At 52.3% G+C, this 12739-nt stretch overlaps 1 protein-coding gene across 6 annotated transcripts; it reads left to right on the top strand.

Moving 5' to 3' along the window:
- The first annotated feature begins 4208 nt into the window (after nt 1–4208).
- STING1 (stimulator of interferon response cGAMP interactor 1) lies at nt 4209–12292 on the top strand. Of its 6 annotated transcripts, none has more exons than XM_063811541.1 (9): nt 4209–4522; nt 5130–5252; nt 5560–5652; nt 6158–6384; nt 6520–6703; nt 6964–7072; nt 9315–9553; nt 10308–10494; nt 11372–12292. In XM_063811541.1, the coding sequence occupies exons 4-9, from the start codon at nt 6158–6160 to the stop codon at nt 11563–11565; spliced, it is 1140 nt and encodes a 379-aa protein (XP_063667611.1). In that variant the 5' UTR covers nt 4209–4522; nt 5130–5252; nt 5560–5652; the 3' UTR covers nt 11566–12292. The 6 variants fall into 6 exon arrangements, with proteins under 6 accessions (XP_063667611.1, XP_063667610.1, XP_001135484.1 ...); XM_063811540.1 differs by having other exon boundaries at nt 4211–4522; nt 5130–5312; XM_001135484.6 differs by lacking the exon at nt 4209–4522 and having other exon boundaries at nt 4715–5312.
- The last annotated feature ends 447 nt before the right edge of the window (nt 12293–12739 follow it).

Genomic DNA, 12739 nt, shown 5'->3' with positions numbered 1-12739 from the left:
GGCATGATCTCGGCTCACTGCAACCTCCGCCTCCTGGGTTCAAGAGATTCTCCTACCTCAGCCTCCCGAGAAGCTGGGATTACAGGGGCCTGCCACCACACCCACCTAATTTTTTGTATTTTTAGTAGAGACGGGGTTTCACCATGTTGGCCAGGCTGGTCTCAAACTCCTGACCTCAGGTGATCCATTTGCCTCGGCCTTCCAAAGTGCTGGGATTACAGGCATGAGCCACCGCACCTGGCCTTTTCTTTTTTTTTTCTAGAGATGGGGTCTCCCTGTGTTGCCCAGGCTGGCCTTGAACTCTAGCCTCAAGCAATCCTCCTGCCTCAGCCTCCCAAAGCACTAGGATTACAGGCATGAGCCACTGTACCTTCACCTGGTGTCTTCATAACAAGAAAGGCTATGTGAAGACAGAGACACAGAAGGGAGAATGCCATGTGACGAAGGAGGCAGAGGTTGGGTCCAGACACACCTGGGACTACCAGAAGGTAGAAGTGGCAAGGAGAGATCCTCCTCTAGAGCAGGAGTCCCCAGTCCCTGGGCCTTGAACCAGGACTGATTTGTGGCCTGTCAGGAACCGGGCTGCAGTGGGTGAGCGAGCATTACAGCCTGAGCTCTGCCTCCTGTCAGATCAGTGGCGGCATTAGATGCCCATAGGAGCGCGAACTCCATTGTGAATTGCACATGCGAGGGATCTGGGTTGCATGCTCCTTAGGAAAATCCAACTAATGCTCGGATGTGAGGTGGAACAGTTTCACCCTGAAATCATCCCCCTTCCCATCCATGGAAAAATCGTCTTGCAAGAAACCAGTCCCTGGTGCCAAAAAGGTTAGGGACCGCTACTCTAGAGATTTCAGAGGAAGTGTGGCCCTACCAACACCTTGATTTTGGACTTCTAGCCTCTGGAACTATGAGAGAATAAACATCTGTTGTTTTTAGCCACAAAATTTGTGATACTTTGTTATGGCAGCTCTTGGAAACTAAAAGAGACTCCTCCACATGCTTACATGCCCCAGTTGCACCAGCCATTGCTCTGTTCCTCCACTGCCCAGCTCCTTCCCACTCCAGGGCCTTTGTGTGTGCTGCTCCTTTCAGAATGTTGCACACCCACCCGCCCTCCATCACTCCCATCCTCCTTCCAAACTCAGGGTAAATCGCCGCCTTCAGGGAAACCTGACCCTGGGTATTCCAATTTCCACTCACGGCAGCAGGCTGAGTGCATTCCTTGTAGCCCTGCCACATCTGTAGTTAACTACTTACTCATACAGTTGTGTTCTGCCCATTTCCCCTGTCCAGCTGTAGGTGCCATGACAAGTACTGACCTGGCACGTGCACCAGCAGTCCTATCCCATGCAGAGCACGGTACACACAGGGATAGACTGCATGGATTAAGGGTGTGCGGAAATCCTGGCCTGGCACTGGAAGGCCCAGGCTGTGGGGCCTCTGCTCCCTTCGCAGCCTGCACTCCCTCCCGCACCCTGCAGGACCTTTCTCTCCAGGCAGGCCAGGCTAGGCTGGCTTCCCGGCTTCCCTGGACCCCACCATTCCCACTCCTTTTGGCCAAGCCCCAGCTTACTTTGTCTGAATGACCTGGCCTCAGTGCCTTCTGCGCCTGCAAGGTCTGCATTAGAGCAGGTTCAGACTCAGGGAAATGAGCCCAGAGTAGCAGGTAGGGCAGAGGGGAGGGAGAGGGGACAGACGGGAGTGGAAGGAGGTCTTAAGACTGAGACAATGTTGGGATTCTCTCTCTCTCTCCCCCTCTCTCTCTCTCTCTCTCTCTCGAGACTAGGTCTTCCTCTGTCACCCAGGCTGAAATGCAGTGGTGTGATCATAGCTCACTGCAGCCTTTAACTCCTTGGGCTCAAGGGATCCTACTGCCTTGAGCTCCCAAAGCACTGGGATTACAGGCGTAAGCCACTGTGCCCAGCTGGATTTTCTTTACGGCATATTTTAAACATTAAACAGGTCAGGCATGGTGGCTCACGCCTGTAGTCCCAGCACTTTGGGAGGCCAAAGTGGGAGGATCACGAGGTCAGGAGATCAAGACCATCCTGGCCAACATGGTGAAACCCCGTCTGTACTGAAAATACAAAAATTAGCTGGGCGTGGTGACACGTGCCTGTAATCCCAGCTACTCTGGAGGCTGAGGCAGGAGAATCGCTTGAACCAGGGAGTCGGAGGTTGCAGTGAGCTGAGTTCGCACCACTGCACTCCAGCCTGGCGACAGAGCAAGACTCCGTCTCAAAAATTTAAAAATAAATAAATAAATAAACATTAAACAAATGATACATGTTCAATGTAGGGAAAAGAAATCTTAGAAAACATAATGAGCAAAAAAGGACAATAGAATAAAAATCACCCATATTCCAACTGCACAGAGTAACCTTTGTTAGAACTTTGTCATATATTCTCCTGGATCTTTTTTTTTTTTTTTCTGAGATGGAGTCTGCCTCTGTCGCCTAGGCTGGAGTGCAGTGGCACGATCTTGGCTTACTGCAACCTCCGCCTCTCGGGTTCAAGCGATTCTCCTGCCTCAGCCTCCCAAAGATGGCCTCGATCTCCTGACCTCGTGATCTGCCCGCCTCAGCCTCCCAAAGTGCTGGGATTACAGGCATGAGCCACTGCGCCTGGCCTTCTCCTAGGTCTTTATGTGAGCCTATTGTAGAGGAGAGAAAGTGTAGGGAATTCCCTGCATTCTTAGGGCATGATTTTGAAAAACCAGAGTTTCCAGGAAGCCTCATTGCTCCTCTGAGGCCAAGGCATCTATCAATGTGTGTCTTCCCATGTCTGGTCATGATGTGGGGAAGGGTTCAGGGCGAGGACCCCTCTGACCTGGACAGGAATGAACTACTGCTGCTCTGCGGGTGCCATCCTAGCCTCACTCTCCAGGCCTGCCCCTTCTTTGAAGCAGCTTACTGCAGCCAGAGACACTTCCCACCCCAAGGGAACTCAAAGCTTGTGTCAAGGCCAAGGAAAAATTCCCCCTCCGCCCTCTGAAGGCTTGCTGAAAATCACTGACAAAAGGCAGATTAACAGGAGGAAAAATATACAAATTTATTTGATCAGAGTTTTATGTGTCACAGAGGCCTTCAGAATGAAGACCCAAAGACAGAGGGCAAATTGTCTATTTTTACGTTTAGGTTCATTAAAGTATGGACACCCTTGTTGAAATATAATTGGACAGAAAGGGTATGCTCTAATGCTAATAGAATGAGTGGGGAAACCCAGCCACGCCCATCTGTCTAGATTCTTCTTGGCCTCTCTGAGCGTGTGTTCCTTCTTTCTGAGTGTGGGGCAGGGCCCTCTCTGGAAGGGGGATTTTATAATCTACACTCAAACAATGTAGGTCAGACCTTCCCTTCCCTTCCTTCCTTTCTCTCTCTCTCTTTTTCTTTCTTTCTTCTCTTTTTTTTTTTTTTTTTTTTTGAGACGGAGTTTTGCTCTTGTTGCCCAGGCTGGAGTGCAATGTCACGATCTTGGCTCAGTGCAACCTCCGCCTCCCAGGTTCAAGTGGTTCTCCTGCCTCAGCCTCCCAAGAAGCTGGGATTACAGGCATGCGCCATCACGCCCAGCTAATTTTTTGTATTTTTAGTAGAGATGGGGTTTCTCCATGTTGGTCAGGATGGTCTTGAACTCCTGACCTCAGGTGATCTGCCTGCCTTGGCCTCCCAAATTGCTGGGATTATAGGAGTGAGCCACTGCACCCGGCCTTTTTTTTTTTTTTTGAGATGGAGTTTGACTTTTGTTGCCGAGGCTGGAGTGCAGTGGCATGATCTCGGCTCACCGCAAGCTCCGCCTCCTGGGTTCAAGCGATTCTCCTGCCTCAGCCTCCTGAGTAGCTGGGATTATAGGCACCCGCCACCATGCCCAGCGAATTTTTTGTATTTTTAGTAGAGACGGGGTTTCACTATGTTGGCCAGGCTGGTCTCGAACTCCTGACCTCAAGTGATCCATTTGCCTTGGCCTCCCAAAGTGCTAGGATTACAAGCATGAGCCATTGCGCCTGGCCTATTTTTTTTTTTTTTTTTTTTTTTTGAGATAGGGTATCACTCTGTCACTTAGGCTGGAGTGCAGTGGCGCCATCACAGCTCACTGCAACCTCTACCTCCAGGGGTCAAGTGATGCTCCCACCTCAGCCTCCCAAGTAGCTGGGACTATAGGCGTGTTCCGTCATGCTTGGCTAATTTTTTTTTTTTTTTTTTTTTTGTAGAGAAGGGATCTCCCTGTGTTGCTTAGGCTGGTCTCAAACTTCTGGGCTCAAGTGATCCTCCTGCCTTGGCCTCCCAAAGTGCTGGGATTACTGGAATGAAATCAAGGCACAGAGCAAGCTGGGCTTTGGAGCAACCCACCAGGCTTCAAGTCCCCACTCTCAATTACTTAAACCAGTTATTTCACCTCCCTGAGCATCAGATTATCCATCTATAAAATGGGGCTAGAATTATACCTACCTGACAGGGTGGCTGGTGAAATGATATACAAGTGAAGTGATATATGCAACACTTGGCATAATGTCTGGAACAAGGTAAACACTTTATTATTATTATTATTATTATTATTATTTAGGTTGATGCATGGGGATTTTATAACCTACACTCAAACAATGTAGGTCAGATCATTTTTCTTTTCTTTTCTTTTCTTTTGAGACAGTCTCGCTCTTGTTGCCCAGGCTGGAGTGCAGTGGCCTAATCTCTGCTCACTACAACTTCCGCCTCTCAGGTTCCAGCGATTCTCCTGCCTCAGCCTCCCAAGTAGCTAAGATTACAAGCGCCCACCACCACGCTGGCTAATTTTTGTTTTCAGTAGAGATGGGGTTTCACCATGTTGCTCAGGCTGGTCTTGAACTCCTGACCTCAAGTGATCCACCCATCTCGGCCTCCCAAAGTGCTGGGATTACAGGCATGAGCCACTGTGCCAGGCCCGCAATTACTTTTGCTCCTACCTAATATCATCCCCACAACCGCCTTCTGGGCAGAAACCGGCAGGCTCTCTTGGAGAAGTCACAGGCGTGGCCATTTCCTGCAAAGAGCCAAACCCCTATTCCTCTGTGCCCCTCCTCTCCCACCAAGTGCTTTATAAAAATAGCTCTTGTTACCGGAAATAACTGTTCATTTTTCACTCCTCCCTCCTAGGTCACACTTTTCAGAAAAAGAATCTGCATCCTGGAAACCAGAAGAAAAATATGAGACGGGGAATCATCGTGTGATGTGTGTGCTGCCTTTGGCTGAGTGTGTGGAGTCCTGCTCAGGTGTTAGGTACAGTGTGTTTGATCATGGTGGCTTGAGGGGAACCCGCTGTTCAGAGCTGTGACTGCGGTGAGTGTTTCTAAACACCCTTGGTTTGGGGGTAGCAAAGGGCAATGGAATGGAGGCTTTCTCAAACCTCACCCCTGACCCCAGGACTCAGGCCCAGCTCATCAGGGCTTTGAGGGAAGGTTCCTACCTCCCTTCCTGAGGAACAGGAAATACCCTCCTTCCCAGCACCAGTAAAGCTGCGGTTTGGAGAAACGCCAGGGCTAGAGTGTTGTGGAGAAACCAATCGTTGTTAACATCTCATTTTCAGGCTGCACTCAGAGAAGCTGCCCTTGGCTGCTCGTAGCGCCGGGCCTTCTCTCCTCGTCATCATCCAGAGCAGCCAGTGTCCGGGAGGCAGAAGGTAGGCTCAAGATCAGCCTGGCAGAACGCCAAACCTAGGGCCCCTGGCACCCAGAGGCGAGGGGATGCCTGCTGGCTGCCCTGTCCCCACTCCCTGAGCTCTGTTTTCCACTTTGTTGACTAAGGTCCTCCCTGGGGTGGGTTCCGGGGACAGGGGAACCCAGGTCCCCAAGGGTTCTTGGTTGGGTAGGGCTGCACAGGACAGCTTCAAGTCTGGGTCTGGGATAGTTGCTGCCTTCTTTCTTCACCACACCTGTGGTCTCCCTGGGTCTTGGTGGGGCGTGTATGTGCAGGCCCTGCTCTGTTTTCAGCAAACCTCGCTGAGACAGGAGCTTTGGGGTGACTTATTCCCAGCCTGCCTCCTAGAGGTGTCTCTAAGAGCAGCCTCTGGGAGTGGCTGGGCACCAGGGAAAGGGGAACTGGGAGGAAGTGCCCAGCCAGAGCCTCAGTCCCAGAAGGGCAGGAGGGCAAGGGGAGAATGGTCATGGATTTCTTGGTGCCCACAGATGCCCCACTCCAGCCTGCATCCATCCATCCCGTGTCCCAGGGGTCACGGGGCCCAGAAGGCAGCCTTGGTTCTGCTGAGTGCCTGCCTGGTGACCCTTTGGGGGCTAGGAGAGCCACCAGAGCACACTCTCCGGTACCTGGTGCTCCACCTAGCCTCCCTGCAGCTGGGACTGCTGTTAAACGGGGTCTGCAGCCTGGCTGAGGAGCTGCGCCACATCCACTCCAGGTGACTCACTGCAGTACCCAGGGACGGGGTATCCAACATGTGTCACTCCCTTGATGCCTAGCCCTGCCCCTCCTTGAACCTCTCCGGCTGAGCTGGGCTGGGGGCTGGGGTCTGGGGTCTGGCTGTCACTCACAGGTACTGGGGCAGCTACTGGAGGACTGTGCGGGCCTGCCTGGGCTGCCCCCTCCGCCGTGGGGCCCTGTTGCTGCTGTCCATCTATTTCTACTACTCCCTCCCAAATGCGGTCGGCCCGCCCTTCACTTGGATGCTTGCCCTCCTGGGCCTCTCGCAGGCACTGAACATCCTCCTGGGCCTCAAGGTATGACACAGGGGGAGGTAGAAGCTCTGGCCAAGTGGTGGCTGTGGCTGGTATGACCTGCCCTGAGCTGAGTACTGGGAGTGGGACTGGTTTAAAGGCTGGAGTCCATGGAGTAGAACCTATAATGTCCTGGAACAGTGGGTTTGGCAACGGCAAAAGAGGGATCAAGTCAGGAGCAGGTTGGGAAGCCTTGGAGGAGGAGGAGGAGTTCTCTGGGTGTCCTTGATGGAGGCCCCCCAGCCCCATCCTGCTGTCCACAGGGCCTGGCCCCAGCTGAGATCTCTGCAGTCTGTGAAAAAGGGAATTTCAACGTGGCCCATGGGCTGGCATGGTCATATTACATCGGATATCTGCGGCTGATCCTGCCAGGTGGGCCATCCTCTCTGCCCCCATTTCTCGATCTACAAAACAGACACTAAGACACACAGCCTCTTGTGTTTCTAAACACACAGAACTCACTATATTTTTCAAAGCATTTTCATGTCTACCAAATCCTTTAATCCCAAGGCATGAAGGATGTTGCTATGATGCCTAGTTTGCAGAAAGGAATATGGGGCTTAGAGCCATTAAGTGACTTGCCCAAGGTCACTTGTGAATTCTTTTTTTTTTTTTTTTTGAGAAGGAATCTCCCTCTGTCGCCCAGGCTAGAGTGCAGTGGTACCATCTCGGCTACTGCAACCTCCTCCTCCCAAGTTCAAGTGATTATCCTGGCTCAGGTTCCCGAGTAGCTGGGATTATAGGCACCCACCACCATGCCCGGCTAATTTTTGTATTTTTAGTAGAGACAGGGTTTCACCGTATTGGCCAGGCTGGTTCGAACTCCTGACCTCAAGTGATCCGCCTGCCTTAGCCTCCCAAAGTGCTGGGATTACAGGTGTGAGCCCAGCTGTAAATTCTTTCAATAAATATTTACTGCATGCTGTGTGCTCTCATGTGCCTTTTCTAATTCACACCCTGTGAGGAAGGAATAATCTTTATTCCTGTTTTATTTTATTTATATATTTTTTAAAAATAAGAGGGTTTTGCTATGTTACCCAGCCTGGTCTCAACTCCTGGGCTCAAGCAATCCTCCTGCCTTGGCTTCCCTAAGTGCCGAGATAACAAGCAGGAGCCACCAAGCCCATACCTATTTTAGATTTTTTTTTTTTTTTTTTTTTGAGGCAAAGTCTCACTCTGTTGCGCAGACTGGAGTGCAGTAGCACAATCTCAGCTCACTGCGACCTCTGCCTCCTGGGTTCAGCCTCCCAAGTAGCTGGAATTACAGGTCCCTGCCACCATGCCTGGCTTTTTTTTTTTTTTTTGTATTTTTAGTAGAGACAGGGTTTCACCATGTTGCCCAGGCTGATCTTGAATTCTTGACCTCAAGTAATCCACCCACCTTGGCCTCCCAAAGTGCTGGGATTACAGACATGAGCCACTGCACCAGCCTTCGATTTTTTTTTTTTTTTAAGATGGAGTTTCACTTTTTCACCCGAGCTGAAGTAGAGTGGCACAATCTGGGCTCACTGCAACTTCTGCTTCCCAGGTTCCAGTGATTCTCCTGCCTTAGCCTCCCAAGTAGCTGGGATTTTAGGCGCCTGCCACCACGCCCTGCTAATTTTTGTATTTTCAGTACAGACGGGGTTTCACCATGTTGGGTAGGCTAGTCTCAAACTCCTGACCTCAGGTGATCCACCCACCTCGGCCTCCCAAAGTGCTAGAACTATAGGCATGAGCCACTGTGCCTGGCCTTTTTTTTTAAGTGCAGTTCTGAGAGGTAAAGTGATTTATCCGATATCACATAGCTTAGAGAGAGGAAGAGAAAGGATTTGAACCCAGGTTTGTCCAGAGCCTGGACCCTAGACCACTGCACCGTGGAGCCTGTGGTTGTTGTTGTTGTTGTTGTTTTGAGATGAAGTCTCTTTCTGTTACCCAGCCTGGAGTACAGTGGTGACAAGATCTCAGCTCACTGCAACCTCTGCCTCCCAGGTTCAAGTGATTCTCCTGCCTGAGCCTCTTGAATAGCTAGGATTACAGGCACATGCCACCATGCCTGGCTAATTTTTGTATTTTTAGTAGAGACAATGTTTCACCATGTTGCCCAGGCTAGTCTCAAACTCCTGACCTCAAATGATCCACCTGCCTCAGCCTCCCAAAGTGCTGGATTACAGGCGTGAGCCACTGTGCCTGGCCTAAGCCTGTGTGTTTTATTCTTCTGACTTGCAGGCTAAAGCGGCAGCTCTTCCATATCTCATTGCTATCTCCTAGGGCTTCTGCTAGGAGACTGATCTGGGGCTAGAGGCCTCCCTCTGTGCACACGAGAATGCTGGAAATGTCACCTCTCAGGGCTCTGCCTGCCTCTCAGCCCTGAAAGCCATGGTGGAAAGGGGTGGCGCTGACATAGACATCTGAGGAAAGAAGTGAGGGAGGGTAAAGGGTGGTGCAGTAAGAGGAGGGGTGGGGAGGGCTTTTGGAGGCGCTGCCCCTCCTGGCCTCCTGTACAATGAGAGTGCACTGGACTCTCCATTCTCTGGCACCCACACACTGCGGGGGCCAATGACCTGGGTCTCACTCCTGAATCAGGTGGGAGATAGGGTTAGCAGGAATGACTTCTTGGGCTTCCCTGCCTCAGAGCTCCAGGCCCGGATTCGAACTTACAATCAGCATTACAACAACCTGCTACGGGGTGCAGTGAGCCAGCGGCTGTATATTCTCCTCCCATTGGACTGTGGGGTGCCTGATAACCTGAGTATGGCTGACCCCAACATTCGCTTCCTGGATAAACTGCCCCAGCAGACCGCTGACCGTGCTGGCATCAAGGATCGGGTTTACAGCAACAGCATCTATGAGCTTCTGGAGAACGGGCAGCGGGTAAGTGTGCAGGGGAGTGGGGGTCCCTGAGGAGGGGTCAGGACCCCAGAACCCTGGGCCCTAGCCAAGCACTGATGAAAATTCACTGCCCTTCTCTGAGCTGTAGTGTCCCTAGCTGGTCCCAGGTCTGGGCAGGATTCAGCTCTGAATGATAATGATGAGTAACATTTATCGAGCACTTACTACAAGCTGGATGCTATTCTGGGTGTGTCATCTGATCACCTCATGGAATTCTCACCACCACCCTATGGGGTAGGGACTGTTAGCATTCCCACTTTACAGAGGAGAACACTGAGGCTCAGAGACACCGTAGGAAAGTGGACGATTTAAACTTGACTTTACCATGCTCTTGACCATAAAGCTGCCCCAGACGAAGGCTGTGAGAACATCTGAAGGATTCATGTGGGTGCAGGGGAACCCAGACCAGAGTTGAACCCAGAGCCCAGCCCCAGACCTGATTCCCAGCTGGAGCAGTTGACAGCCTCGGGTCTTGCCCTAGGATCTTAGGAGAAGGATCTGTGAAGAGTAAATTTAGCCCAGCCGTGTCCCTGATTTCAGAGTTGGATATCAGAGGCAAAGGCAGGCCAGACAGCATAGACCCCATTAGGGTGGCCACCTCCCAGGACTCTATCGTTACAGGCTGAGGGAGTGGGGCCTCAGCCCGTGTCACTGGGGGCCAGAGCCTGGACTGGACCCTCCATTCTCCATCCGCCTGGCCCCTGGCTTAGTCTGGTCTTCCTCTTACCTCCTCTAGGCAGGCACCTGTGTCCTGGAGTACGCCACCCCCTTGCAGACTTTGTTTGCCATGTCACAATACAGTCAAGCTGGCTTTAGCCGGGAGGATAGGCTTGAGCAGGCCAAACTCTTCTGCCGGACACTTGAGGACATCCTGGCAGATGCCCCTGAGTCTCAGAACAACTGCCGCCTCATTGCCTACCAGGGTGAGGGGTTGGTAGGGTGAGGGGTTGATAGGCTGGAGGGCAGGAGGAGTCAGGGGTCCCAGGGTCTCCCAAAGAGTCAGAAGGGGCTATGGAGCACCATGCCCTGGGCCTATCCTTCCTTCCCTGGGAGAAGCCCCCTCTTCCCAGCACACCAGATTGCTTTTTAGGTCTTTGACTGTAATCCCTCAGGGTAGCCTGAAGAGGGGGGTTCTAGGGGCCTCTCACTTCATCTAGGATTCCAGAGGAAACAGAAGAGTCCCAGGCCAGTATGTACTGGGCACAGGAGACTAGGGCTGCAGCCTCGGCTCTACTACTCCCTCACTGTGTGACCTCGGGCAGGTTTCTGCTCCTCTCTGAGCATTAGCTTTAAAAGTAAGAGGGTGGAATTTCATTCTCTCTGAAATCACTTTTTTTTTTTTTTTTTTTTGAGACGGAGTCTCACTCTGTTGCCCAGGCTGGAGTGAAGTGGCTCGATTTCGGGTCACTGCAACCTCCACCTCCCGGGTCCAAGCGATTCTCCTGCCTCAGCCTCCCAAGTAGCTGGGACTACAGGCGCCCGCCACCATGCCCAGCTAATTTTTGTATTTTTGGTAGAGACGGGGTTTCATCATATTGGCCAGGCTGGTCTCGAATTCCTGACCTCATGATCTACCTGCCTCGGCCTCCCAAAGTGCTAGGATTACAGGCGTGAGCCACTGTGCCGGGCCTGAACCACTTCTACCTCTAGGATTCTATGAAACTCTAGTCCCAGTGGCTGGGGCTTGGGTAGGAAGGGGGGTAGGGAGGGTTAGGGGATCTTCCCAGCAAGTTCTCTAGGTGTGTTTGAGTGGGAATGGGTAAGATCCTCACTACTCTCTCCCCTATCTCCCTGTTCCAGAACCTGCAGATGACAGCAGCTTCTCGCTGTCCCAGGAGGTTCTCCGGCACCTGCGGCAGGAGGAAAAGGAAGAGGTTACAGTGGGCAGCTTGAAGACCTCAGCGGTGCCCAGTACCTCCACGATGTCCCAAGAGCCTGAGCTCCTCATCAGTGGAATGGAAAAGCCCCTCCCTCTCCGCACGGATTTCTCCTGAGACCCAGGGTCACCAGGCCAGAGCCTCCAGTGGTCTCCAAGCCTCTGGACTGGGGGCTTTCTTCAGTGGCTGAATGTCCAGCAGAGCTATTTCCTTCCACAGGGGGCCTTGCAGGGAAGGGTCCAGGACTTGACATCTTAAGATGCGTCTTGTCCCTTGGGCCAGTCATTTCCCCTCTCTGAGCCTCGGTGTCTTCAACCTGTGAAATGGGATCATAATCACTGCCTTACCTCCCTCACGGTTGTTGTGAGGACTGAGTGTATGGAAGTTTTTCATAAACTTTGGATGCTAGTGTACTTAGGGGGTGTGCCAGGTGTCTTTCATGGGGCCTTCCAGACCCACTCCCCACCCTTCTCCCCTTCCTTTGCCCGGGGACGCCGAACTCTCTCGATGGTATCAACAGGCTCCTTCGCCCTCTGGCTCCTGGTCATGTTCCATTATTGGGGAGCCCCAGCAGAAGAATGGAGAGGAGGAGGAGGCTGAGTTTGGGGTAGTGAATCCCCCGGCTCCCACCCTGCAGCATCGAGGTTGCTGTGGACTCTCCTGCCGGGCAACTCTTGCGTAATCATGACTATCTCTAGGATTCTGGCACCACTTCCTTCCCTGGCCCCTTAAGCCTAGCTGTGTATCGGCACCCCCACCCCACTAGAGTACTCCCTCTCACTTGCGGTTTCCTTATACTCCACCCCTTTCTCAACGGTCCTTTTTTAAAGCACATCTCAGATTACCCAATGTGAGTGTGTCGTCTTTTTCCTGCTGGACTCTGACCGATATAACAGATGGGAATTACTGTCCCTAATGTCCAAACCTGCCTGCACATGCATGCCTCCCCGCACCCCTCCTCATCTTGGTACAGGGCAGCAGGGTGCTGGGTGTCATTTACCATCTGGACAGAGCCTACCAGTTGGGCTGAGGGCACCTGTCCTTTCAGTGCCTTTCTCTTCAGTGAGAGGCTTGGGGAGCAGGGACCATAGGCTGGCCTGAGCCAGCACACAAATGATGCCATGAAGGAACACAGCTGTGTCCTGGGCAAGGGGCCACTCAAAGGAGCAGGTGTCACTATAGGTGCCAGATGAGAGAGCCTGCAAACGGACAAGGGGGAAAGAGTTTGTGTGATGAGATGGGACAGTCCCTGGAGGGCCTTGGACAGCACAGCCAGCTGCCGTGCCATACC

Source organism: Pan troglodytes, chromosome 4, assembly GCF_028858775.2.
Source record: "Pan troglodytes isolate AG18354 chromosome 4, NHGRI_mPanTro3-v2.0_pri, whole genome shotgun sequence".
NCBI classification, from domain to species: domain Eukaryota; kingdom Metazoa; phylum Chordata; class Mammalia; order Primates; family Hominidae; genus Pan; species Pan troglodytes.
The sequence above is the reverse complement of the archived record's forward strand: the minus strand, read 5'-3'. Positions and strand labels throughout refer to the sequence as shown.

Coding starts and splice junctions, on each gene's coding strand:
- STING1 (XM_063811541.1), top strand. CDS start 6,158: ATGCCCCACTCCAGCCTGCATCCATCCATCCCGTGTCCCAGGGGTCAC. Junction 6,385..6,519: donor CTGCGCCACATCCACTCCAG/GTGACTCACTGC, acceptor TGTCACTCACAG/GTACTGGGGCAGCTACTGGA. Junction 10,495..11,371: donor CCGCCTCATTGCCTACCAGG/GTGAGGGGTTGG, acceptor TCCCTGTTCCAG/AACCTGCAGATGACAGCAGC.